This window comes from Varanus komodoensis, unplaced genomic scaffold (genome assembly GCF_004798865.1).
Source record: "Varanus komodoensis strain SLA01 unplaced genomic scaffold, ASM479886v1 scaffold92, whole genome shotgun sequence".
NCBI lineage: Eukaryota > Metazoa > Chordata > Lepidosauria > Squamata > Varanidae > Varanus > Varanus komodoensis.
In genome coordinates, this window is record NW_025336624.1 from 230,366 (window position 1) to 257,987 (window position 27,622).

Sequence of the window (27,622 nt, forward strand, 5' to 3'; positions counted from 1 at the left end):
AGTGATTGGAACATGTGTTGGCATATAGAACATTAATTCCCTTTTTTCTGAACTTCCATAGAGTATTGAATGACAAAAAGGTCAATTTTGGTGTCTTTAAAATTTGCAGCCTTGAATGTATTGTTTACATTTGTTCAAAATCCCTTGGCAATTTCTTTTACATTTACACACACACCCTTCTTTTTCATATTCTATTTATGTTAAGAAAACAATGATAATTTAAAAAAATAGCCACAATATTTAATGCTGACATGTATTAGTCCTTCACCTTCAGAAGTGAATAGGGATACCAGGGTTGATGCACTGAAAGTACAGATATGTCCCCCACTGCGCTTGTCCTTACTAATTTCCTGTGGCAGTAAATATAGTTATCTACTGGGTTCCTAATCTGTATCTGTAATATGTTTATGCAGTGCTTTTTTTGTAAAAAAAAAAAAAAAAAGGTGCCGGAACTCAAGTCCTTCTGCCGAGCAGCAGCATCCCAAGCAGCTATCTCTCACTATCAGATAGCAGACAGCAGATGCAACAGCAGCCTGCGGGCACTATGTTGTTTGCTGCTGATCTGCTATTCCAAAATCACTTCGTAAAATCCATTGAAAAAAAGGTGCCGGAACGCCTTCCAGTGTGTTCTATGACAAAAAAAAGCCCTGTGTTTATGTAATATATGCTTATTATGTTACATTTTATTGCCTGTAACTGCCAAAATGAAACAGAGAAAACTTCTGTCACTTTGTCTGGAGATATATTTTTTTGAACAGGACAACTTTGCCTTTTACAAGTCACCACATAAAAATGTGGTAACTTCAAAACAGCAAGGCTGATGAGAACACTGTGACTAAACAAATGCTTGGAAGAAGGTAGTTTTTGAAAATGGGGAAATGAAATCAGTTGGGAACCAGAGCTGTCTACAGGAAGCTGGGATTAAGAGAAGAAAGGTCAACGAAGATAGATATGCTAAGAAAGGGCACCCAAAAATAAATTGATTGGGAACTGGTTTTTGTGATTCACACTTCCAGGAGAAGGTGAGAGCCAGTGTTGTGTAGTGGTTAAGAGCATGCGAATGGGAATCAGGCAATGTGGCTTTTAGTCTCCACTCAGCCATGGAGCCAACTGGGTGACATTAGGCTAGGCACAGACTTTCAACCCAACCTCACTGAGCTGTTGTTGTGGGAATAAGATTGAGAGCAGGAGGAAGAGAATGATGTAGCCACTCTGAGTTCTTTAAACAAGAAAAAATGGGATTAAAATCTAACTTTTAAAAAAGTTGAGTCTTTCCTTTAAAAAGTGGGATATAAATCTAATTTTTTAAAAAGTTGTCTATTCTACTTTGCTCATCTACTGTATGAGGCCTGCTCCTTGTTCTTCCTACATTGTGGACCTTGTGAAGTCCAAACAGTACTGGAAATATATGGATGCATGTCTAATTTGATGATGGATGTTTTTAAAAAATATTCTTGCCAGAATGTTTCATTGCTTTGTTGGGAGTGGCTATATTCCTTGATCCTTTCCATTGAAACCAGGTTCTTTGTAATCTGCATTAATAATTTGCTTTCTATTCCTTTGATTTAAAACTTAAAATGTTTACAATATTGCCAAGCTAACATTAGCCTAGATGCACAACACTATTTCTGATTTTTATACATTTTCTCCAGACTTTATCTGAAAACGCCTTCACTTTCTTCCCTCTGACCTAGAAACTTTCCCCTTTAATCCCAGGTCAGAAGGGCTGGTAGGCATTATCCATTATTCAGGGAAAATGGTATGTATATGCTCAAAAGCACAATCACAATACTATTTTGGCTGAAGCTTGCCATGGCATACATGTTCTGAGGCTAAGCCTTGCTGAATCCAATACCACACATGCAAAGCAATTTTCTATTGTTATTATAATGATTGCTTGCAGTGGTTCAATATGTTATTTTTTATTCTATGTTATAGTTGTTCATCTTGATTTTGTTGGTATTCTTATATAGGTTTTTGGTTACCTATTATATTGTTTTAATGTTTGGTTATTTGTGAACCATTCCGAGAGCACTGTGTTGAGGAACAGTATATAAAAAATAATAATAATACTAAACAAATATGAGATAAGCCACAACAGAAACTGTCATTTATTGACAATGGACTGTCTGGTTAAAGAAAGTCTGTGTAAAAACCAAGTAACTGGTGCAGAGCAGACAAAAGGCAAATAGTAAGGATATCTGATCCACTGAATATCCATTCTGTGTTAGTTCTACGGATATTAATAGATCTACAAGGGCACACACAAACTCTTGCACATCTTTCATTCATCTGAAAGGGGAAAGTCCAATAGCCCTTTCTGTAAGATTTCCCTAAATGGTGTGGCTGGTGATACGAATTCAAGACTCATTCAGGAGACTTGGTAAAGATGCATTAATTTCTTCAGCCTTCTTTCAACAGGTCCATTTGCTTGGTCATCCATCTGAGTAATAGCTGTACCTGCTGCATCTGAGGCATATGAAAGATCAGAAGGATTATTGGGGCTAGTCCCCATTCTTCGTAATTTATCAAACAACTGCCTACACACTTCCTTCTCCTGTTTACCCAGGAGTTCCACATTCAGCCCAAAGCGTTTAGTCCTGGAAAAGCTCTCCAGGATCTCCAAGATCAAGTCCTGGTCTTTGTTGCAGGCATTTTCAGCGAGCACAGCTAAGAATTCACCCAGGAGACCAAAGGCAAGATCTGTTTGGAAGAGCTGGCACAGAGTCTGAGATCCAAGGTGCATAAGGAACTGATAGCGCTCTTGGCTGTTTTTCATGCATCTCCGCCAATCTCTGTAGAATTCCGAAGAGGTCTTAGGCAACAGGTCCAAATCCTGAGGGAAAAGAACAATATCATGGCTCCCAACTTATGTGGATCTTCAACCACACTCCAACCCCATGGATGAGGAGTCAGGCTTCATCCTGGAAAAGTTTGTTTAGGGTAAATATTTGTTATGTGGCAGTTATGCCACCCCACCATGAAAACTATCAGTTTTGTAAGCAGTGTTTGCAGCATTTAATGCTGAATTCTCCAAATCCTACCACCCAAATTCTTCCTCCAGTTCTCTAGTGTCCATGTTTACATTCAATTAAATATAAATTAAAATATTAAGAAAATATGAATAAACTATGGGTAATAGGCATATTATTAAGAGATAGATATAAAGATCCAGGATAGAAAGGAAGTGAATGAGAGATACTGTTATATATAGGATAGTTGCTCAGCCTCTCTGAATGCTAAAAACTTTTGCAGTTACTGCATGCTTTCAAATATAGGTCCCCAAGCAAACAATAAGCCCCAGAAATATACTTTAAAAGGAAAAAAATATTCCCATGATACTACACATTCTGTCAGAATTTTTCTAAATTCTGAATGTAGCAAGGCTTTCCATCCCAATCCTTTATCCTGGGACAAAATTTGCCATAATAAAATAATCACTGATTTTTTAATGAAACATTTGGACAAACCAAAGTTCTACTCAAGACCAAGGATTTCAAAGCTCCTAGAAAGAAGCATACTCACTGGAGACAGCTGCACCTCAGTCTCTAGTTTGCAGTCTGCTTTCGTGGTGCAGGTGTTCCACGACACATTTCTCTTCTCCCTCACCTTGTCCCTTTTCTCTAGAGGCCTCAAGTGTGATGCTAAAACAATATCTCTGTGAGCAACCGAGAAGGGAGCATTATTGAAATTTCAGCAGCAGCTTGATATAGTATAAAAGTCTGTGTCTGCTAAAATGCCTTCTTTTATATAATTGTTACCAGTACAGAACGCTTGCCTGCTATCATATTTACCTGGTGTGACTGCTGCCCCCCTGTAAAGGCCCTTTGACTAAGGAACAGGAAAGTGTTGATAAATTGTAAGTGGCCAGAAACCAGCATCCTTCCACCTCTAGCTTATTGTGCATCCTTTGCAACAAGTGGAAAGCAGGATATACATTAAGAACACCTTTGAATAGGCAATATAGGAACTGTTTGCTGATATTCCTATTGGTAAAAGGCCTTGGTAAATTATGGTCCCTACTGTATCATTTTTAGGGCACGTATTTTTTAAACACTGCTAGTACCTCCTTCCGTTTAGACACCTAGAAGTTAAATCTTGATGTGGGGGAAGCTGCATTTTATTGCTGGTGCACATATAACTAGTGGTTACACACGAACATTTAATGTTCTACAGTGCATAACTTATCATTTAACATGCTATACTAGGGGTGCTCCAGACAAGGGTTTTTATTGTGAAATAAATGTGTCTTATTCCCAGATTTTTGTGGTATATTCTGGTGACGTCTTCCATTTGTAATATTCCAAAGATTCCACCACTTCTTCATTCTCTATGCACCCTCCCCCAAATACACACAAAGTTGAGGAAAAGAGGGAATAAGTGTACAATATAGTTTGATTAGTGATGGCAGGAGCCATTCATTTGTGCCCCCCCCACACACAAAGTTAATTTTGAGCAACAGATATACTGACATTATAGCATAGCTACCCATTTCCGCTTCTAAATAATTGTAAAACAGGCTATTACATAAACAGCCTTCAACTATTCATTTTAATGGGGGAAAGGTGGCCCAGGCAGTGATCCTTGGTATGAGAACAGGGGTATTACAAGATCATGCTGTTTGCATCTGGAAGTGTTTGATGGTTTGTCACATAGATCAGGCTGTATCTGTATCATATTAACAAAAGATCCAATGGGAAGGGCCATAACTCAGGAGTAGAGCACATGCTTTGCATGCAGAAGAACCAAGTTTCAATCCTTGACACCCCCAGACGAGGCTGGGAAAGACCCCTATATGAAACAGTGGTAAACCACTACCCTACTGAGTTAGACAAACAGATGTTCTAGTTAAGTATAAGACAACTTCCTATGTTCCTATGAAATCAAGAAACCTGAACTCTTCATAGGATGCTACTTTCTGGTGCACTGCTCGAAACTTGGCCTCATTTTCTCTCTGATACTTCTCATCAGTGGCAATAGCTTCTTCCAACTCTTTCTCCAATGCATGGAAATCTATTATGCTGTCCATTTAGGGAACCTAAAAGCAAAATAGATTACCAATAAATTATTCAAATAATGACTCTTATTCCAAAGAAAGGGATAAACTCTGAAACTCACAGGGTCAAAAGCATTAATCTGAGCAGTGGAAAAGAAAACCCATGTGTAAATCAGTCAAATTATACTAGTGTTTATTCAACCACGCTATTGTATATGCTTTCACAAAAGGTCAGAAATTCTAGGAATGAAAATGTACTCTTTTGGGGAGAGATCGCTGATGAGTAAATACATTTATAAATTTGCTTAATTACAGCTATAGATAGAGAACAGTAAAAGCCAATCAGTGCTGCAAATCAGTTCAACTAGCACCAGATTCTCACAGGAATTCCTTCTGAGGTACAGCATCTTGTGCTAATTTACAACTCTAAGTTCTTTTTCATTCAAACTGCAACTGGCTCTGTTTCTCGGTCATTGCCCCCACTGGCTAGCTCTAAGGGATATCATATTCCCAAGTTCAGATGAGCACAAGTGCAACTTGCTCAACAATGACAGCAAATGCCTACCCTCACTCCACAATACTCCATTCTATTCCCACTTCTTTAAGTTTCAATTTACACCCTCAATAGTCAGTACAAAACTACTTTTAGGGTCCTGTCCTTAGGTCCTTTTTTCCCTTAGGAACCTCTGCAAACCTCTGTCGGGGTTCTCTCAAATCATCCTGTTGTGCATGGATGATGTGCTTTTAGTCACACCCCAAACGTTGAAAATCGAGGGAATGACTGTATTCCACAGGCTAAAAACACATTTCCAGTTATCAAGAGACATTTACACTATTTTAAATTCGGGTTGAGGGGAGGGAGGGAACGGATTGCATTGGGGACTGGATATTTATTAGATTTTTAGCCGCCCCGTCAGCCATACGGCTCCCTGGGCGGGTTACAGACAATACAATTATATAGAAGTCCTAGCCTGCCCTCTCCAGTCTCCTCTGCTCCTCCCTCTACCCCATTTTTCAAGCTGGACACGGTGTTTCCATGGGGGCTGAGGAGGATGGGGGGATTGGAGCACAGAATTCCCAGCTATGTTACAACCCGGGGAAGCTGAAGTATCCTATGCTTCCCGCTGAAAATGTCTACGGTTAATAGGATCGTTCTCTCTATTGCTATTTGAATTTGTCTTCTTCTTCCTTCCTATCCCCTTTCCTATTTGCACCATGTCAATTAAATTGTCATATAACTGGAGCAAACTAACGACGCCAGGGTCAGAAAGTTCAAGGCTCTATATATTTTGTAACTCCGCATACAACATAAACCGCAAAATTCCCTCTCGTCTCACCCCAAAGACACCAAGCAGAACACACAAAATAAGAAACTCTCGCGCCTATCTCGGACGCTATGGAAACCTCGAGCAAAGCCCGCAGATCTCCATAGCAACAAGGCTCCGGCTTGATTTCCATTACAACCAGAATACGCCAAAATGCGATGGACCCTATGCCATCAGAGCTGGCCACACTGATCGCCTGATCACAGCGCCAACTTCATGCTAGTTTTATTGCTTGCCCACTCACATCAGTGAGAATCGGGATCACATTTTTATATATTTCCCAAGCACCCGAAACAGAAGACGAGAAAAGGCGGTAGATCAATCAGGCAATAGAGAGGGCAGCCTCCTCCGGAGGAAGCGGGAGGGCCCTTTACGCGAGTGTCGCGCGACGGGAAGGGCTACGGCGCCAGTAGCGCACGTTAACTTAACGAGGCTTCGTCTTTGTTCAGAGGCGAACGTTGTAGGTAGGGCAAGCATTATATATGTGTGTCTTTTTGTGTGTCTGCACGTGTATTTTTTCTGCAATTGTAAGGACTTGATTAGTTAGAAACCAACAACAACCAAATGACAAATTAATCTGCAAGCAATTCTGAGCACACTTACTAGGATTAAGCCGTATTGAATGGAAAGGGAACTAAAGCAAACTTCGAGCACCGTCTTAACAGATACTGCTATAGTTGTAGAGGGGAGCTATCTATACAACTAGCCCCAGGGAACAAATTTGGCCCTCCTGGGGTTCCCAGATGGCCTCACATCGTCTTTCCTGATCACCGATCATTCTGTAGCTTCTAGGCCTCCCCACTCCCATTCTTAAAGTTGAAATGCTTAGTTGCTGGCAGTAAGAACTTTTCAGTTTTCATACTCCACTATTTTTGCCCCCATTTCTTTACCTACATCCCCCACCCCCTGGTTAAGCATTCCCTAAGAACGTCTCTGAAATGGGATTTGTCCCATGGGTCATTAGCCTGGCTAAGGGGTGAAAGGAGATGAGAGAACTAAACTACATGCCCCCCCTTTTGTATAGTTACAGGCGGAGATACTGAAGTGCTTCTAAGCCCCATTATGTTAATATGCATAACAGTTTAATCTTATATATGTCTGCTTAGAAGGACCTTACTAAATTTAATGGGACTTTGTTGCAGGTAAAAGTTTAATAGGCCTGCATCTTAAAAGAACATACATTTGTAAGTAGTTAAGAAATTGTGTTTTTAAAAATAGGAGTTGTGGCATAACTAAAAAAGCAAGTTTATGACTATGGAAGGAAAACTAATTAGAACATGCCTAGCAAATGCATACTGATGTATTGCTTCCAAAAATCAAAATAATTATTTGTGGCTAGTGAGCTCTCTCTTTATGGGAATTGCATCAGATAAAGCATGAGAAAGAAATGAGAAAAAAAAATGGGAGTAAGGGTTTTCTGTTTAGAGATGGTGGTTGTGTTGTGCAGTAATCCTATAAAATACAGCAAAACAAAGTTATGAAGTATACTATCTCATATATCTTTCTGCAGCCCTCTGAACTCAAGAGTATTATAGGGATCAAATAGAAGATGGGAGTGCAGAGGCTAAGATTGTCTCTGTGCCTCCTTCAGCCTCAAAACATTTAAGCAACTGATTTCAGCCATCTGGGGAGAAGAGGCTGAGGTACCACCAGAATCCTTTGGATGATGGTAGTGCTTCACTCCTCTCTCTGCCACTGGAACAGCTAGCCTTGCCTGTACAGCCTTCCACAGGCTCAAAAGATGCACTTTTATTTTTGCAGGCCAGCCAGCATGGAAAGAACTGTTGGCTATGAGGAAGCTCCAACCCATGTTGGGGGGCTATAAGAGTGCAGCTGCATTGAGTATTGTGAAGTACACAGCATACTTTTCACCTGTTTTTTATTTATCTGTTTGTTTTGCAAATGGAAAGTTGTAGAGCGGTTATTAGGTAAACCAGAAGACAGGAAAGTGGATAGATTTGTGGTTCTGAGATGGAAACAAGAGAAGTATACCAGTTGAGGAATTAGAAATGGAGAACAAGTACTACTATGGAGGTTGCTATCACTGATGTCTTAACATCTGAGTTCACAATAAAAATAGACAAAACCATCATCTAAAATGCAATCATAGAATTCTCACAATCGAATACAAGTAAGACTAGATAAGTTGTAGGCTACAGGATTTGCGAAATATAGAATTTATTTTGTCAGGATTACATATTGGCACTGTGGTGCTATTTTCTTTCTCCTCAAGGCCCAGCAAAATGGATGCAGACCTGTATGATGAGTTTGGGAATTACATTGGCCCAGAGCTTGATTCTGATGATGATGATGATGAAATAGGTCGGGATACAAAGGATCTTGATGAGGTATCGAGATTATGCTTTTGTTGATTGATCGATTGATATATAAATGATTGCATTGTTCCACCTCAAAAGTTCTTATTTGAGGTTCTGAGAAGTTATTGAGTTATTATTAACTCAAGAGCAGCCATGTTACATTGCTGCTGCAAAACCAAAGCTGGCTATGTTTACGCAATACAGCAACAATTCTGCACTGTTTCCATTGTGCGCAGATTGTTGTCTGAACAGGCAATCATGCAGTTACCCAGGCAGTGCAATTTTCATGCTTCCCACTCCTTTCTTATCACACATCCTGGCAGCCCCTGCAGTTGAAATTCCCATCTTTTCCCTATTCTTGCCTATGGACCATCGCAGCCACCTCCTTATTAGTGCAGTGCAGTCCTGCAGGTTCCCTCTTCCCCTTCCCAAGTGTATCTGTGTGTCTGCAGTGCTTCCTAACCTCTCTAACACCCACACTTTTTTATTAAATGAAAACAAGCAGTTTCACTGTGATTCCACCCTCTGTGTATTTTTGTGCCTTCTCCCTGCTTGCAAAAGTAAATGCAGGGTGAGAGGGCAACACATTGCTGGGTCAATGCAGATGAAGCGAGTAGTGGAACATCTGTTGCAAGGGAGCTGATGGCAATAAACTGATGGTTAGAAGTGCCCACCCCTGCTGCTATTCTTGGCAGGGGATTCTGTGGTATTTCCATACCAACAATGGTAAAATGGCAATCCTGGGTCCAGGCAATGAGAGAATTAATGGTGAAGTGTGAAAATCTTAAAGGATAGTTGATTCATTCCATTGTTTCAGAAAACTAATCATACCACACAGGGATTCTGGAGCCAAGTCTGCACAGTGCAACATACCCACAACAATAAGATTTTACCATGGTTTCTTGCATTGTGCACACCTGCCCAATGTCTTGAGAACGCTAAGCACTGGTTAATACCTTGTATGAAGTTTTTTGAGCTTGGTATTGTAGTTGTCAGTTGACGAACATGCCTGTGTGAACCAATTCCAAATTCTGTAATTGAGATTGTTCTGGGCTGAAGTTACTAGAAGAGCTCGTGGAAACTTTTCATTCTGTTTTCAGCTTGATGACGATGATGATGATGAGATGGGAGACCATGATGAAGACCATCCTGGGATGGATGTGGTACTGCATGAGGATAAAAAATATTATCCCACTGCTGAGGAAGTCTATGGTCCAGAGGTAGAGACTATAGTACAGGAGGAAGACACGCAGCCACTGACAGGTGAGAAATGTGTGGGGCAGAACATCAGTTTTAAAATAATTTATAGGCATGGTGACAGAGCAGCCAAAGGACCTGTGGAAAGGATAAGTTCCCATCTAAGTGGTAAATTAGATTTTTTCTGACCTACAAGATTGCCAAAATACTTAACCAGGAAAATTTCAAAATTCTAGGAGACAGTGTCCATGACCTCAGCTCCTTCCAGGGATAGCAATAAAAAATTATTATTTATTTATTATTTATTTATTAAAACATTTTTATGCCACCCCATTCGCCGAAGCCTCGGGGTGGCTTACAACAATAAATTAGATCCATTAGATAAATAAAAATTAAAATATATACATTAGAATAAAAAAAATTTTTTTTGCTGGGCACCTGGATAACTTTCAGACTGTTTTATTAATTGAATTTCTCTACATATTTCTCAACATTTAGAGTCCTGCATGTGGCAGCCTGTCATCCTAAATCATTGGCCATGCTGATTGGATATGATGGGAGTTATAATATAAAACAATTAGACAAGGAGCATAGAATATTCATTTATATGGAAGCTTCTTTATAATAATAATAATAATAGTAATAGTAATAATAATAAAACTGCCTATGCATATAAAACTAGCATGCTGGGGAGAGAGGTTTTAGCATAGCCTTTTCCAGGACATGCTAGGTGTGTGTACAAGGTTTTGCATTAATTAATTTTTATACCATCCAATAGCCCAAGACACTCTGGGCAGTTAAAAAGTTAAAAAGATATAAAGAAAGAATGCCAAACACAATAAAACAATAAGACACTAAATCAATAAAACAATAGCAGTTGCATTCAGATCAGTACAGAGGTATAGCAGAAGTACAAAAACAAAAACGAAGATCAATTGTTAATTATTAAAATAATGGGCAAATAAGAAATGTGTATCTTATTTGGTTTGTTGGGGGTTTTGCATGGAGCAGCAATTATATCTGCTTCCAGTCTGTCATGGTAATGCCTAAACATACTTTGGCTGCCTCAGTGAGAACTAGGCCATCTGACTATGTTGCCAGCATCTGGTGACTGAGAGCAGCTTTCCAGACTCTTTCTCAAGTGGAAGGATTATTTGCTTCAAGGCACAATCCCAGAAATGGAACCTAGGACCTGCAGCATGGAAAGCGTTCTCCTTGCTTCCACTTCTTTGACCACAGTGTAGAGTGTGGCTCCCTGCTTTAATCTTGTCATTCTTGTGTTTCATTTCAGAACCTATTATTAAGCCAGTAAAGACAAAGAAATTCTCTCTTATGGAGCAAACACTGCCAGTCACCGTGTATGAGATGGAGTGAGTACAGCATGCAGCATTTGCCCTCTGTCTTCTCATCTCCTGCCATTCTGAAGTTCCTTGTGTTTCTTTCAGTGCTCATGACTGAAATTATTACATTTACAGACAGCATTTAGGGAATATTATCTTGTCCTATTATTTAGCCTTAGGCCATCTATTGCCTTCCCTTGATGCTTTTGTTAATTATATTATACATTACTTCTCACTGCAAAAAGCAGTCTTAAAGTGATGTTCTCTCTCTCTCTCTCTCTCTCTCTCTCTCTCTCTCTCTCTCTCTCTTTCCCTCCCTTCCCATAATTAGTGTATCAGAAAACACAAAATTAATATAAATCACTGACACAATGATACAAATAATAAACCTGTAAAACATAATCTAAGAAGCAATGCGTTATGCAAAGTGTTCTTCCACATTACAGTAATTTCCTTTAGCCACCTAAAATAAACACCATAAAAGCATCCCACAACAACTGGGTATAATAATATTTACTGTAAATAGCAGACATTGGAAAAATGACAGGGATAACCTAGAAAAGCCATCCAAATTTCTACTGCTATCTTCATATGAAAAATGGCTGTCAAAGCTGACCTTGGAGTCTGGGTATGTTCATATGGGAAAGTATTGTGGTTCCTAACCATGTAGGGCTTTACTCACTGAAGCTAGCACTTGCATTTGGCCTGAAAACAAACTTACAACCAGAAAAGGGGAGCCTGGACCTAATGGATTGGTTCTCATCACCTAGTCCCAGTCAGCAGTCTGGCTACCAAATTCTGTGCTAGCAGCAATATGTAAACAGCTTGCAAAAGCAGCCCAGTCCTGACTGGGTCTTGCATATGTATAATAGAGGACTGCATGCATCGTGGATTTCTGAGGGTCAGTTAACTTTCAGTGGACTGTTGCGTCATTTGAACCAGGTCAGTGATGGATCCAGAAAGCTGAGCACCTGTTCCTCAATGGGAGGTGTAACCCCATCTGCTGCTGGTTGCACTGCTCCCATTCAGGCAGCAGAACTATCTATAAGCAGAGCCTCAGTTTCTTCTGGTTTGAGCCTCATTTTACTGGCTCTTACCCAGTCTATTGCCAATGCCAGGCTTCAGTTCAGCACACCAATTTCAGATGTAAAGGAAAAGAAATCTACGTATCCCCATCATGCTGGTGACAGCACACCCCAATGACCCAATTCAACAGTTCCATGTAGACATTAAACAGCATGGGGGATAGAGTTAATCCATGCATAACCCTGCACTGGAGACTTGATGAACCTGAACAGTACCCACCAAACACGAACCTCTAGAAGTAACCATGCAAAGGTAGAACCACTGCATATTATTGACCTTAGCTTCTAACTTGGCCAGCTGCTTCAGAAGGATACCAGGATTCACGATACTGAACACCACTGAGATATTAAGCTATATCATCAAAAATATGCACACTCTTTCTCCTAACACAGGTCATCATACAGGATAACCAGGGCAAACCCAGTACTAAAACTAGGCCTGAAACTCAGTTGAAATAGATCCTGCCTTGGGAAAGAACATGCATGACTGGTCCGAAATTGCTCAGATTTTCCAGATCCTGGGTGAACCTCTTAAGGAGTGATCTTCCTGCTGTTCTTTCAAGCAGCCCAGTATCACTCCTTCTCATAAGGAGGCATTTGTCTCTCTGTATAATTGTCCAGCAATGACAGTTGTAAAGGCATGAATGTCTTTACTCATATTTTTCCCCCACCTGTTAGACTCCTTGCCAATCCCAAAAAAAGAACAAAAAACAAAAAGCCACCCCACCCTGCCATCTATCTCAGTGCTTGCAAAACAAATGGCACTATCTTGATTATCCGTGTTTCCATGGCCCGCCTTCTGCTTGCTATTAATGACTAATGATTGGGAAGGGAAGTTGGGAAATGCAGCGCCAAATTGCACTAGAGAAGCCTTTCCAAACCTGGCATATTCCAGATGGAGTAAAACTGCCATTATCTTAGAGTTTTGACCAAGTAGATTGGCAGTGGAGGGGTTGTACCCCAATGCATGTGGAAGGCACCAGATTGGAGATTGATATGCTAAACATGGATGAGAACCTGCACACACCTATGTTGCTTTTCTGGTGCAGTTGAATATATATAACTTTGCTTCCACCTCTTCCTCTGTTACTTGCTGAACTACATTCTCATTGAGTTCTCTTTCCCAAATAAGTACTCTTTCACATACACTATAATAGTATTAGCCATGGTTTGTTGCCTTACTCAGGGTTTCTCTGGCAGATGATCAAACAAATTATTACGGCTTGTTTTCTTAATCCCTGGCTTGTTTCCTCTTCTTTGGCCCACTCTTTGCTTGCATCCCAAATTACTTTATGGCACTATAGATTGGCATGGGGTTGCTTGTTTTTGTTATATTAACTCCTCTTTTTATTCCCACCGGAAAACTATCTGAAACCCTGTGGTGGGTATCAGCCCACATTCTGATGAGCACTGGGTTAAATAAACCATTGATTAGTATTAGCAAACTATCTCTCTTTCTCTCTGAATTTGTGCTGCTTAGTTGAAAGAGCAACTTTAGGCAAGTAAGTAAATGAAATAGCTTCTCATTTTCTAATTGTAGCACCATTATGGCCTTATGCCTATTTAGAGGTGACACTGATGCAACAATGCAGCTTCTACCCAGCTGCTCATCTCACTAGAGGTAAGATGAAAGTAAAAGCTTTTGAAAGTTTCCCAGTCATTTCCTTGGCTGTAGTGGGGAGAGATCCTATTGCATGCAGCCCTACGGCCCACTAACTGATAGAGATCTGATTTAGGTAAATAATCCTTTGTCAGTCTGGTTTTGTGAGTCCTGTTGTGTTTATTTTATTTATTAATCTGATTAAATTCACAGCCGTGGAGCAACAGTTCTCAAAAGGTCACAAGGCTTTTGCAAGTCAGGAAATAAGAACTTCTCTGGATTCCTTGGCAGTGGCATCACTAAAGCCCTTTCTCCCTTTGCTCTTATCTTAGCTTCCTAGCAGACTTGATGGACAACTCGGAACTGATCCGGAATGTTACACTTTGTGGTCACCTACACCATGGCAAGGTTAGTATCTGTTAACATATTAAAGTAGCTGAGATGTGGCCAGTGTTGAATAGATGTGGTGGGTTACCTGTTTCACAGTCACAGTTCATTTTGTTGTTAAAAATTGGAGCCTGTACAGGTTTTTCCTCCTTGGGGTCCTTCCAAACATCTAGTCCTTACAAGGGAAGAAAGGTGTCATCAGTATGCTGATGATGTACAGCACTGTTTCTCTGTGACCCATGAATTGAGAGAGGCCATGCATGTTCTGAAGCAGGTGCTTGGATACTGTAATAGGCTGGATAAGAGCCAACAAACTGAGACTGAATTTTGGCAAGATGGAGGGTCTGTGGGTTGGTGATTTGTATGTTCTGTTGAGGTCATGCTCCATCAGAAAGAGCAGGTACATAGTTTTGGGTTATTGCTGGATTCATCCTTGTCATTAGAAGCACAAGTGACTTCTGAAGCACCTTATTAGCACCCCAGTTGATAAATCAGTTATGCTCTTTTGTGGACAAGGATAGCCTGGCTGCAGTAGTCCATATACTGGAAACTTCACATTTAGACTACTATAATGTACCTTAATTGGAGCTACCCTTGTGCTTGCTTTGGAAGTTTCAGCTGGGGTGGACTTTGACAGCCAGGAAGCTCAGCTGGGCAACTGGTAATACATGTATTACATCAGTGTTGAAGTAACTGCACTAGTTACCTGTTAGCTATAGAGCCAAGTACAAGTCTTGCTATTGACATATAACCCCCTGAACAGCTTGAGACTTGATTGCCTGGGAGATTGCCCTCCATAAAGTAGATCTGTGATTTGGAGGATATCTTGCTGGTTGTACCCTGATCTGCAGATCGCCATCTTGCAGCAACCTAAAAATGAGCTTCATCATAGTGGTGCCCAGCTTATGGAATACCTTCCCTGCATGACCATGCCGCCCCGTTTGTTACTGATGGTGTTGTGAATATTGCTGTTAATGCTTTATGTAATCACTTTAGCAATTATCATGTACTGTAATTATGTATTACTGAGTATCACAGTGTATTTAATGCAACTGATAAACCAATACACCATTAACAAACAAATAGGGCAGCACAGTCATGCAGGGAAGGTGCGCGTGCGCATGCACACACACCCTTCCTTCCTTCTTGAATTACATTTCTATGCTGCCCTATAACTTTCTGGGTGGTTCACAATAACATTCTATAGTTTTATAGAAACTATAAAATGTATTACAGTATACCCCCGTGAAGTCATGGTTCAAGCGTTCGCAGCTTCAGTCTTTCGCCGGATTTTTCTCTGAGTGAGTCCAAGCTGATCTTGTGAGTAAGCCGGCGCCTTGCCATGTGACAGCGTACTCGCAAGGAGATTGTTTCCTCCGAGTTTGGACTCACTCAGAGAAAATGATCTCTGTGTGCGCCTGCCCCTGCCTCACCATGTGCACGCGCCCGCCCCCCAGCCTGGCCCAGGCCTCCCGCCTGCACCGCCTTGGGGGCCAGCGCCCATCGCCAGCACCAAATTTGTGATTTTTCACAATTCGCAGGTGCCTTAGGAACATAACCCCCACAAATTTCAGGGAGCTACTGTACTTCATATTGTTCATTTTTACCAGTCTGGATGTTCTGAATAGCACAAAGTTCTACATTGCAGCCACTGAATTAGTCATCCTGGTCCAAACTGGTTCTGGGAGAGAAAAGCCAGAATACAGTATCCTAGTGCCTCTTCAGTTGGGTACATTTAGCTAATTAATGGCTGAAGTTTTGAGGGCCAAATTCCATTTCAGTGAAGCCCTGGGGCTACACTCCTGTGGCAAGCAGGGTTAAAGAAAAAGAAAAAGAATAGCATAAAGGATAGCATATTTTACCTTTAAGTTCTTACTGCCAGTAACTGAGCCTTAAGAGGCATTTTAATCAGTTGGAATAAAGAAAAAACTTCACAGAAACCAGGAAACCACCAAATAATTGATGACTGGGGGAAAGGGAGCACAGCCTCCTAGGAAACCCTACACAGCCAGATTCTGCACCCCTGAGCTAGCTGATGCCAATTATTCCCTTTTGCTTTTCTGGTGCCTTTCAGACTTGCTTTGTGGATTGCCTGATTGAGCAGACCCATCCTGAGATCAGAAAGCGGTACGACCAGGATGTAAGTTACCTTAAGAAGGAGGGTTACTATCATTGTGGCCCATAGCTATCCAGTTAAAGCTCTCTTAAGTACAATCCAGTGTGGCTGCCTGTAATCCTACAAATCTGGAGGATCAGAGGCATTCTGTGCATGGACGGAAGATTGCAGAGGCAACTTGCTTCTCCCACTATACAAAATAGCTAAGTGTATGACCTCAGAACAGGTGAGAAGGACTCTCGGGCACCACTGGGGTACTGCATATGTTGTTGGAGCCTGTTGCTACCCATTTCCTGCTCTCCCTTTGCAACCTCAGAGCCACAGCCAGTGTGCTTTTTCCTGCTGTGACTTCCAAGGGGGCAGCATGGCACTTTGAGTTCAGAAGTTTCCAAGTCTGGAATTGAGACTCTGAAAAATCCTATCACAATCTAGACTCTTGCTAGTGGTCATAGGATTTCACAGTCCATTGATTATGCCTGGGGTTTAACAGAGTCCTGCAATCCTAGATGGCATTTACTGGGGCTGAGTCTTATTGAATTCAGTGGGACTTGCTTCTGAATAGGTATATGTAGCATTGTGCTGTACATTGATTATATTTGCATAACGAGAGTTCTGAAGCAAGAAGCATCTTCCTTCCTTTCCTTTCCTTTCCTTTCCTTTCCTTTCCTTTCCTTTCCTTTCCTTTCTTGTTAGAAAGATGTTATGCACCTGTATTGTAACAGGATTCCATCCCTTTGAAAGAAAAGGCAGAATGCCTTTTGTAAGACATTGCTGGTCATCTGCCAGTTTTTCTTTTTTGTTGCTTTTTGTTAAGAACTTGTATTTAAATAATACACATGAATCTGTGACCCTATTAACTGGGGGCACCTTGTTAAATATTAATGTTAAATTAAATATCAAATTTTAACATTTAACACACAGTAAATATTTATTTATATTTATTATTTATTTGGAGTTTTTATATGCCGTCCCATTGCTTAACGCCTCGGGACGGCTTACATAATTTAACAATATTTAAATTATTTAAACAATATTTCAATATTTAACATGGAATTGATAAAGCTCAAATACTTTAAATTGATGCGTGTTAGCTTATATGCATAAAATTGTGTGTTTATACATGAATTATACACAAAAAGTATGTATACATAGGATATGACAATTAGAAAGAGGAAAAAGAAGGCCATTCTTCTGATGAACTGTCTCCTGTCTCCCACCAAGGTGGGAGACCTGTTGAATTTCATACTGCAGGTGGGAAGTCATGTGACTTAAGAAAAACCTTCTGCATATTATCTAGTTAATTAGGGGGAAAGTAGGCTAGAACTCTTTGCTCTGACATGCTTGCTTTCTGTATGGAAGTTTTTTTCTTGTCCTTTGGAGGAGCATTTGATCAGGCCAGCTTCCTCTGTTGTCTGAAATAATACAGCTCAGTTACAGGTTTATCACACCAGGAGGAACTAGGCCCATGTTTCACTCACTACAGATGTTACTTATACACTTAATTGGTAGCCAGCCATCTCCTTCCATCTCCAAAAGATGTTTATAAGCTTATAAACAAGCTGTTTATAAGCTTGTTTCTTCATTTATATTTTCATGTACAATGACCCTTCATGTGAACTATTTATGTATAGGCACCAGTTTTCCTATCTTTTATAGACATCTTCACAAAGTTGAATGCTCTCATTCTGCAATTAGCAAGGTAAACAGACTATCTTCCTTCTTCTCCTTACTCTGTTCTTTCTCTGTCAAGCTGAAGGTGAGGAACCTTAAGACTAGGTAGATAAAAACATTGTACCTTTAGTGAACCAGTGATTTGTTGTTTCTTTCAGCTTTGCTATACAGATATACTATTCACTGAACAAGAGGTAAGTATATTTATCTGGCTGAATCTGCCTATTAGCTTAAGCCACTCTGAAAGTCCCAGGATCTGTTCCCACATTCCTCCTGGGTGCTGTTCTGAGCAAAAATGATACAAATCATATAACAATGTCTCAATTAAGCCAATCAAGAGCATAGGAAGAAGAACCCTGCTGAATCCAGTAAAATGGTCATCTTTTTCGATGTTCCACAAGCATAGTCAGAGGGCAGGTATAGCTATTCCATCAATAAATTTGGCTAATTCCCTTTTACGACAGAAAATTCTGTACATTAGTTGCGTGTTATGAATAGAACTCCCTGTCAATCAGTTTCATTGGGTGTTATGGGGTTTCTAGTATTATATGAGAAGTACAATATATCTTTTCACTTTTTCTGCATCATGTATCATTGTACAAAACTCTGTTATGGCTCCCATTAGTTGTCCTTTTTCTCCAAACAAAAAATAATAATCCCCAAATGTTATGGTTTTCAGCATGATGTTCCAATTCCACCCCCCCTCCTTGCCCCCTTAATGCAGCTTTCCAGATCTGTAACAACTGGAAGTTGCAACTGGAATTGCAAGTTGGTCTAAATGTGGCCTCAGCATAAGGGCATTACGTTGCTGGCTGATCTATTTTAATTCCCTGTTGTAATGATCCAGATGTCGACACTGGGTTAATGTTTTCACTCAGCTGTCCACCAGAACATCAAGAACTTTTTCCAGAGTACCATCATTCTTCTTTGTGCTGTTGGAAGTTTTAACAACAAGGAGTAGTGATGACATACTCTGCTTGGTCAAGGACCATTTGAAGCTGTAACATTATCGATGTACGGTATGGACTTGATCATTGCTTGGATGTAAGCTGCATCCAGGGTATTGCTGATGGAACAGTGGAATCAGAAATAAAATATTCTGTCCTCTGCTTTCCAGCTCTGGGCAGTTGTTTATTAATTGTACTTGCTTTTGACCACTTTTTCTCCTGAATGCCCAGAGCCACATTTCATCCTTTTGTGAGTAAGTTCAGGCTGAGAGACTGCTCAGGGAACCTGGAAATACATGCCTATCTGCACCCTGCTGAATCAGCATAAGAAGCAGGGGGTCCTAAATTGCTTGGCTTCTTCCTCCCTCTTTTTAAAAAACTGCTAATTTTAAATCTGATATTACTACTGTTGCTCCTGGTATTTTTACAATGGCTTAGCTGTGAGGAAGGCAGAGAAGAAAATTAAGAATTCTGCGAGGGAATGCAGTTGAATGTTTCTTTTCAAGAAATCACAAGAAGAATCTTGAGACCTCAAATCTTTGTCCATCTCTGAATCAGAGTTTCTCATAACTCTGTCGTTATTTGTTTTTTGGCGCCAGGCTAAGACCTTTTTATTTAAATGTTATTTTAATTAATTGTTAATTTATTTATTGCCTGGATGTATCCAATTTTTATATTTTTGTATTGTTGTTTATTTGTTGGAAGCTGCCCCAAGGCTTATGCGAATGGGGCGGCATAGAAGTTTCCCAAATAAATAAATAAATAAAGTCAAATTCCATGCCAGGTAGCAGATTTCTACGGCAAAGTGGCAATGTAATTGTTAACCTCACTTAACATTCTTGGCCTCCTCCCATATGCCTCCTCCCCCCCTTCATGCCAATGACGAGTTTTGGTCTTTATTTCTTCTTCAGAGGGGAGTTGGGATCAAGAGCACACCAGTGACCATTGTTCTCCCAGACACAAAGGGCAAATCTTTTCTCTTCAATATCATGGACACACCCGGTGAGTTGAACTGGTCAAGAGACTTGTACCAAGGGATAAACTCAGGCCAAGTGATTTTTTAAAAAGAGACTCTTCTACAGTCATGATATAAAAGCCACTTATATTGTGAATAATATGCAACAATTTGAACTGATTCTTTGCCCAGAAGTGCAAATAAAGTTGTTCAGGCCCAGTGCATTTTGAAAACATTTCCTTCTTCAAGGGCAATTGACAACCTGCAGTGGTGAACATGTTGACTCATTCATTCACTGGATCGAATTTTGCAGATCTCTTACAATATTGTTAATAACCATAGAGAGAACATCCTTTGAGCCATTTCTGTCAGTGCTCAAGTGACATTGGCTTAGACACATTGGCTGGTCGCAGCAGGCCTCCTGTGTGGAAGGAGCATTCCTTCAAGCCAAGTCTTCAGTGCCCTGTTTAGCCCCATTCTGTGCCAATTCATCTTCTACCAAAGGAGGACTTACCCCCTTTCCTTTTCTTTTTTCCTGCCCCAGATTAACACCTGGAACTTTTGCTTTAATAAATACTAGGAGTTATGCACAAACACAGTTTTTAAAATATGCAGAGCAAACCAAGCACTAAGTAACGATGTACTATTTACAAATGCCAAGGGATTTCAGCTAGGTTTGAGGTCCAGCATGTGATGTCCTAGAAAAATTGGTCTTTCAAGTTTTCTGAGGCTCTGACAGCCATTGCAGCTTGAACACTAAGCACTTTGTTTAGGAAAATAAGGATTTATAGTTAACTACTGCAGTAAATGTATACCATCTACATCTTGAGCTATTGCTCTAATGAATTTGCTGAACACTGCACAGGGTTATTTCAGCGCCAGCAGCGGTTTCTTTCCACCGTGGGTGTGAGAAATGCCTGTGGCTTACAATATTAGAACCTTGTGAAGCACAACAGGCCAGTGGACATCATGCTCCAGTTAACCCCTTTCTGTATGAGGTACAGGTAGTGACTTTCCACTTTGTTTTTAACTTGTTAAAGGTCATGTGAATTTCTCTGACGAGGTCACAGCAGGTCTTCGCATTTCTGATGGCGTTGTACTCTTCATTGATGCTGCTGAGGGGGTGAGTGTGTGGGTGGGACTTCTTTCTCTTGGAACAAGGTGGAGTATTGCACAGAATGTTAACACACAAGTGGGTAGTCTTGGAAAAGGGATTATCTTTAGTTACAACATGACCAGGACCCTTGGTAATCTGCATCAGGAATTCCCAGTTTCTGCCAAACTTTGAATATAGACTCTGTGGATCATAAATGAGAGGAATTCAAAATTAGCTTGCTTAAAATGGGAGAAGGAAGAAATATTTACAGTATCTATTGAAAACGACAAGCGGGAGAGTTAAATAACAGGAAAATGGAGTCAGGTTCAAATTCAGAGTGGACTCACAAGCTTCAGCTGATGAAAGGCACCATGTGCCACTGTTGTCACTTCTAAAAAGGCGATTCAATGGGGCATTTGTTGAAAAAAAAAATCAAGGCTGAAAAAGAAATTGCAGTAGATGTGCTGCCACTGCCAGTAGAGCCCTGTAACTTGCTTCTGTGGCATCAAGAAAAACATGATTAGAAAACTCAAAAGTGCAATGACATTATGCCACTTCCTTGGCTACTGCTTATAGGTCCAAACTACATCAAGTTATGTAGATCTCTGAATGGCTTCCTGTTATCATTAGGCCCAGTGAGTTTTGGGTGGAGACTTTGCCAGGGTCATTATGAAAAATAAAGTAAAAAGGCTGATAAAATCCTACTGAATAATTTTTTAAAATGAATTCTTGGAATTATCAAAAATAGTAATGACAAAAGGGCATACAGAGTGAGACTAACTTCACTAAAAATCCTAAAAATTAGCCAAAGAAAAATTAAAACAGTTTAAATATTCACAAATAAATTTTAACTGTATTATTCTAGAAGAGTGATAGGGAACTCCCTGGGTTCCTGGTGATAGGGAACCCCTGGGTTTCCTGGGTTTGTGTGGGGGTGGGATGGAGCAACCCGGATTGGTCCCAAATTGGAGAGAATAGTGGGAATGGGGGTGACTCCAGCAGCGGCAAATTCTGCACCCCTCTAGAAAGATCCTCAGTCAAAGCTGCAGAGCCAAGAGCTTCCTCCATCGAATTTGGTCCAGTCCATGTCTTTGCACAAACCTGCAGGCCACTGCTCCAGAGAATGTAACCTACCTACTCTTTTGCACCCTTGTGTCCTCATGTGATAATCTTTATTTCTGTCAAAAATAACAGGGCAGGCTTGAAGGAGGCAATGCTTCATTAAGCGCATATTCTAAAAGTGAACTTCTTGCTGGTTGTTGAGCATAAATGCACCTGCAGGCTGTACTCCCAGCAGTGAAGGGTCAGTGCTTGATTCTTTCCGCCCCACCTGGCACCCATTTCTGTTGTGTGTCCCCGCAGGTCATGCTCAACACTGAGCGGTTGATCAAGCATGCAGTGCAGGAGAAGTTGGCAGTGACTGTGTGCATTAACAAGATTGACCGCCTGATACTGGAACTGAAGCTACCTCCTACGGATGCCTATTACAAGCTGCGACACATCGTGGATGAAGTCAACGGCTTAATCAGGTACAGAAAGGTCATCTTTTGTTTTTGAGTGCCATGGGCATGGACAGAGCACCAGCTGTAGCTGGGGATTCAAAGCAGCAGTCGGCTCACTACATTGATGCTTAATAATGTACCTAGTTTGGGGAGATCTCACCTGATTTTTTAATAACAAAATCCTAGATGTTCACCTGTAGTTACATTGACTGATGCTGGAGCCTCGCATGTTTAGTATAGTTAAAGGAGAGTTGAAGAGATGTCACTTGAGCCCTTCTAAATTTAGAAATTCTGCAGCTTGGTTTCTCTCATCCCATCACTCTTCACAAATGAATTTTAATTGTGCTGCGGTTTTGTTATTTCTGCTTGACACAGCTAATTCTTTTTATAAATTAAAAGGAGTGGGATGCTATTTATCAAGTCAAAACAATTCTATCCCACTCTTCAAGCAAAAGGATTTCAGAGCAGCTTGTAAGAATCAGCCACCAGACAGTCCCTGCCCACAGGCTTACAATCCTAAAAAAACATGAGACTCAAGAAAAGGAATTGGGAGGGAGGAAGAGGGGAAAGCATAATTGTGGTCCTTGAATCTTCTGATCAGATTGGATGGGAGTATGGCAGTTGAATTCAGGTTTGCAGGGCATCTGTTGTTGAAGGCTGGCCTGCTCCTCTTTTTCCCTTTCCTTTCTTTTCATTTGGGGTTTTTCTTCATTTGATTTCAGACCTAATCCATTGTTTCTTCCTGCATTTCAGAGCAAAATGTTCCTCAGAAGCTTTTTCTGGTGGCAGCTGTGGGAAGGAAGGGCCAAGTTTTGATAACAAACAGAATTATTTTCATTGAATTAGTTAGTTAAAAGATAATGCAAAGCACAATTCTACCTACATTTAGGCAGAAAGAAGTTCTGTAACTCATAGAATTCCCCAGGCAGCCATCCATAGGATTGTGCCCTTAATTAGTAAAATGTTTAAAAAGGAATTTAAAAAAAACATAGCAACTGTGTTGTGAGATAATGAATGAAGTATGATAGAGCTCCTGTATACAAAATTCTACTGCTATTTTTAATATTATTACCTGTTATAGCAACCAGAATAGTTTAACAATACAATCCTGTGTATATTTATTCAGCAGTAGGTCCCTCTTCGTTCAGTGGGTCTTACTTCCTGATAATTGTGCATAGGATTGCAGCCTTAAAAGCTAAACAGTTGTGTCACAGAATAAAATTTGCTTCCATGAATTACTGTTAATCCACAACAGTGAATAAACTGATGAGAACTGGCAGCCTTAAAGTCCATGTCTTTTTTTATGAATTCTCATCATCCCTTCTTATGTCTGATATACAGCTGTCTGATTTTAAAATTGCCCCTTTTTTCCAGCATGTATTCCACAGATGAGAACCTGATCCTCTCCCCACTCCTGGGCAATGTCTGTTTTGCAAGCTCCCAGTATAGCATCTGTTTCACGCTGGGTTCCTTTGCGAAGATCTACACTGACATGTATGGTAAGGGTCAGCCAAAACATGTGCATGCATAAGGAAATCTTAGATTTTTCTTGACTCTGTCTGAAAGGTTCACCTATCCTGTGAAATCCAGTTCCAGGTTGTATAAGCATATGTGTGTTGACTTTTCTGTGCTGAGATTTATCTATGGATTGGGTATATATATTTATTTGTAAATTCAGTGCATGCCATAAGTGAAGCTAAAGCTGTTCATCTGTTTCTTTGAATTGACTGTGAGATTTAAATCAAGTGATAGCAACCCCATGAAGGGGCCAGCTGCATAGGTGAAACTAGCTTTTCCTTCTCTTTATTACAGGAGACATCAATTATCAGGAGTTTGCCAAGCGGCTTTGGGGAGACATCTACTTCAATCCCAAGACGTAAGGAGTGGTTATTCTTCATTGTGTCCTTATTGGTAGTCTTTTTACCGTTTTACCTAGGCCCAGAATTGCAGGCATTATATTTAGGCTGTCAAATATGCATGCTGAGATAAGCGATGGAGAAGAGGTTAAGCATCTTCTCTGCTCAGGCTCTGTCTGGTGCAGCAGTGCTATTAATATGAGCAGTTTCCCTAAATCATACTGGTCAGGACTGGTGTTGGGACAAACCCTTTCTGAATCCTTCCTTCCTTGTGCATGGTCCAGTGCTGCAGAGCAAGCCAAACCATGAAGAAGCCCATGAACACGCACAGGCCCCTGGTTGTTCAACCGGCAACCTCCCCCATCAGCTGCAGCCACCAAAGAGCAGCTGCAGGATCTGAAAGGGAGGTGCTGCAAGTAGTCCTGGCAGGAGCCATTCTCAGTGACCAACTTTCTTCCCCACCAACTGCCAGTGGCAGGCACAGAAGACATTTGCTGCTTGCACAGTGCGTGGGCCTCAATTCCTGGCAAGTGCCCTTCTGGATGTGTTGGACTACAGTTTCTATCAGCTCTACTCAGCACCATCAATGGTTATGTTGTCCGAGAGTCATGGAAGTTGTAGTTCAGCATATCTGGAGGGCATGAGGTTGGGGATGACTGCCCTGGTATATCATAGAACTGTTCATGGATGTTTAGGTAGGGAATGGGAGAACTCTAGCCCACAAAGCTAGTGGAGGTTCCTCACCCAGTCCACAGAGCTTCCTAAGCTCTTAGGAGATATGGCTTGGTCTTAGGCTTGTGCCCTGGAGGCATCCTTGCAGTTATCCCCAGTCTGTGATCCTTGATAACAGCTGGGTTCTGCACACTTTTCCCTATTCCCATGTAGCAGAAGAATGCAGGCAGTGGGGGACTTCCCAGTGCCGGCCCAGTCTGTTCACATACCACCCAAACCTGGTGACCCAGCTGGCACTGCACGGAGCAACTGGCTTCTGCAGCATCAGCCAAGTCTCTGCATGCAGCATAGAAAAAAGGCAAAATGGGAAGAGACAGGGCAGTGACATTGTTTGGAATTACCCACTGGAAATCAGCTCACAGGAGCTGAAGTGATAGTTTTTGGCTTTGAAAAGAATGTTCCAAATTTTATATTAAAAGCATATTTTGCATTAAAATTCATATAAAATGCATGCATGAATGATGAATGAATCAAAATGAATGATTGTAAGCCGCCCCGAAGCTCATGCAATGGGGCGGCATATAAGTTACCTGAATGAATGAATGAATGAATGAATGAATGAATGAATGAAACTTTTGCACAGTTTACCTCTTTCTGAAAAGTATGTAGAACAGTGTAGTCAGATGGAATAGTTGAATGAACATAGGGGAAACTGACATGAACCAAAAATTGGCTGATACCTATATCCCCTGATTATTCCAGCAAGCAAAGTTGCACATTCCAAGAAAAGGACTTCTGAATCCTGCCCCACATGGCAGTAATGTCCATCCACTGGGTCATCCCAAGGGAAACATTGAAATTGGTATGGTTTAATCCTGGCCATTATCCAGTCCCAGAGGTTGATTTATCTGGTGTTCTAGAATAATATAGGACAAAAGGAGAAAAAATGGAATTTATAGTATATCCCAAGTTTTCTAGACCTGAATGCTGAGAGAATGAAAAAGGATTTTGTCCCCATATGCTTGGTACTTGGTTAGAATTTTTTTAAGCATCTAGAAATGGCTTTCAGGAAAGGTTTATTAGTTTGGCTTGCTGAACTCAGTCTTTTGGAACCAGTTTCACATCACTTCTTATTTTCCAGGAGAAAGTTCACAAAAAAGGCCCCAACCAGCAGCTCCCAGAGGAGCTTTGTGGAATTCATCCTTGAGCCTCTCTACAAGATCCTGGCTCAGGTATTTTCTTCCTTCTTCCTTTCATAAGAATGAACCTCTCAAGTTGGCATGCAAGATAAAAATGATATGAAACTATGTAAAAATCATAGATAAGCAAATAAATGTTCAATAACACTATAAAAATGGATAATACTAGTATAAACCTACATTCACCCTGGGGGCTGTCCTGCTTCTGAATGCGAGGAATGTGGACTTCTTTTACAGTATAGGAAATTTGGGCAAAAAATGTAACACAGAAAATTATGCTTTTAATGACCCAGGCACCTCAGGTTTCCTGGGGAGGAGAATTCTGTGACTGCAGAAAAGGCAGTGCTCATACTGGAAGCAGAATATATCCAAAATAAATATGAAAGTGTGTGCAGGCCTTCTAAATGGAAGGCAATGGGAGAAGGGATTGTACTGTGCAAATTCAGGTTTCCCACTGTGAACTCCCACCATCATGTTCTGTAGTGCTCAGAGCTCCAACCCATTTGCATCCCTGCCTTTTCTATAGGTGGTTGGAGATGTAGACACCACTCTGCCCCGAACTCTGGATGAACTGGGAATCCATCTAACCAAAGAAGAGCTGAAACTCAACATCCGTCCCCTCCTGAGGCTTGTCTGCAAGAAATTTTTTGGGGAGTTCACAGGTAAACTTCCATTACCCTTCTGTTCATTCACACCTGGCTGGACTGCTAGAATTTGAATAATTTCTAAGAGTGGCTGTGAAGATAAGCTATGACAGAAGGATTTTATCAAATCACCAAGTATGAATGGTACCCACATTGTAGATCAGAATTAGAAAATACTCTTAACTCTACTTAAATTAGCATGTCAGTCTTAAACCCACAGAGGCCTAGATCCAAATCTATTTTGGGTCAGTATAGAGAGGTCAGACAAGCTTTGCTCTCCTCATGAAGGCATACCCAAGTGTGGTGTTCTATTTCTCCAGAAGGAGAGAATTTGCACGAACAGAAACGAGTGAGTGGCCCCATTGGAATTTAAGAAAGTCTCCTGCCACAGTGTCTTAGTGACCCTGGCCCAGTCCTTATTTCTCATGGGGGTATTGTGAAAATAAAATGGAACTGGGAACTATGTATACTTTAGGACAGGATTGAAATACTGGAACAACAGTGTATTATCTAGAGAATGCTCTAGCTGTAACTTCCATTTCATTTCTCTTTCTCTCAATGGCCAGGGCTGTCTGGGCAGTTCGCAATTATTTCTCAGCTCTTACACTCATACCTTCTTTTTAGAAGGCGCAGAAAGGAATATTAAAGAGAACCATACACGAATGGCAGCAAATTCCTGTGTCTGTTTCTTCATCATTACAATGTTATATTGTACA

General features: G+C 40.8%; 2 protein-coding genes across 2 annotated transcripts in view; one reads left to right on the top strand and one right to left on the bottom strand.

The window, feature by feature from the left end:
- Positions 1 to 2,086: 2,086 nt before the first annotated feature.
- On the bottom strand, positions 2,087 to 6,413 carry CCDC103 (coiled-coil domain containing 103). The gene is made up of 4 exons (XM_044418734.1): positions 6,334 to 6,413; positions 4,893 to 5,038; positions 3,526 to 3,658; positions 2,087 to 2,836 (listed from the first exon to the last, which is right to left on the bottom strand). The coding sequence occupies exons 2-4, from the start codon at positions 5,027 to 5,029 to the stop codon at positions 2,372 to 2,374; spliced, it is 735 nt and encodes a 244-aa protein (XP_044274669.1). The 5' UTR covers positions 5,030 to 5,038; positions 6,334 to 6,413; the 3' UTR covers positions 2,087 to 2,371.
- A 300-nt stretch (positions 6,414 to 6,713) lies between these two features.
- The window catches only part of EFTUD2 (elongation factor Tu GTP binding domain containing 2), a 39,580-nt gene continuing 18,671 nt past the window's right edge, over positions 6,714 to 27,622 (top strand). The window contains exons 1-14 of the mRNA XM_044418695.1: positions 6,714 to 6,785; positions 8,555 to 8,669; positions 9,740 to 9,902; positions 11,128 to 11,206; positions 14,194 to 14,269; positions 16,323 to 16,388; positions 18,194 to 18,229; positions 19,894 to 19,984; positions 20,978 to 21,060; positions 22,396 to 22,562; positions 23,910 to 24,034; positions 24,348 to 24,411; positions 26,205 to 26,295; positions 26,789 to 26,924. Coding sequence (XP_044274630.1) covers positions 8,565 to 8,669; positions 9,740 to 9,902; positions 11,128 to 11,206; positions 14,194 to 14,269; positions 16,323 to 16,388; positions 18,194 to 18,229; positions 19,894 to 19,984; positions 20,978 to 21,060; positions 22,396 to 22,562; positions 23,910 to 24,034; positions 24,348 to 24,411; positions 26,205 to 26,295; positions 26,789 to 26,924 — 1,282 coding nt within the window. The 5' untranslated portion in view covers positions 6,714 to 6,785; positions 8,555 to 8,564. The remainder of the gene's footprint in view (positions 6,786 to 8,554; positions 8,670 to 9,739; positions 9,903 to 11,127; positions 11,207 to 14,193; positions 14,270 to 16,322; positions 16,389 to 18,193; positions 18,230 to 19,893; positions 19,985 to 20,977; positions 21,061 to 22,395; positions 22,563 to 23,909; positions 24,035 to 24,347; positions 24,412 to 26,204; positions 26,296 to 26,788; positions 26,925 to 27,622) is intronic.

Excerpts from the sequence above, each read along its gene's own strand:
- CCDC103 (XM_044418734.1), bottom strand. The coding sequence starts at position 5,029 with ATGGACAGCATAATAGATTTCCATGCATTGGAGAAAGAGTTGGAAGAA. Across the intron at positions 3,659-4,892 it reads GCATCCTATGAAGAGTTCAG|AGATATTGTTTTAGCATCAC; the intron begins GTTTCTTGATTT and ends GGTTGCTCACAG. Across the intron at positions 2,837-3,525 it reads CTGAGGTGCAGCTGTCTCCA|GATTTGGACCTGTTGCCTAA; the intron begins GTGAGTATGCTT and ends CTTTTCCCTCAG.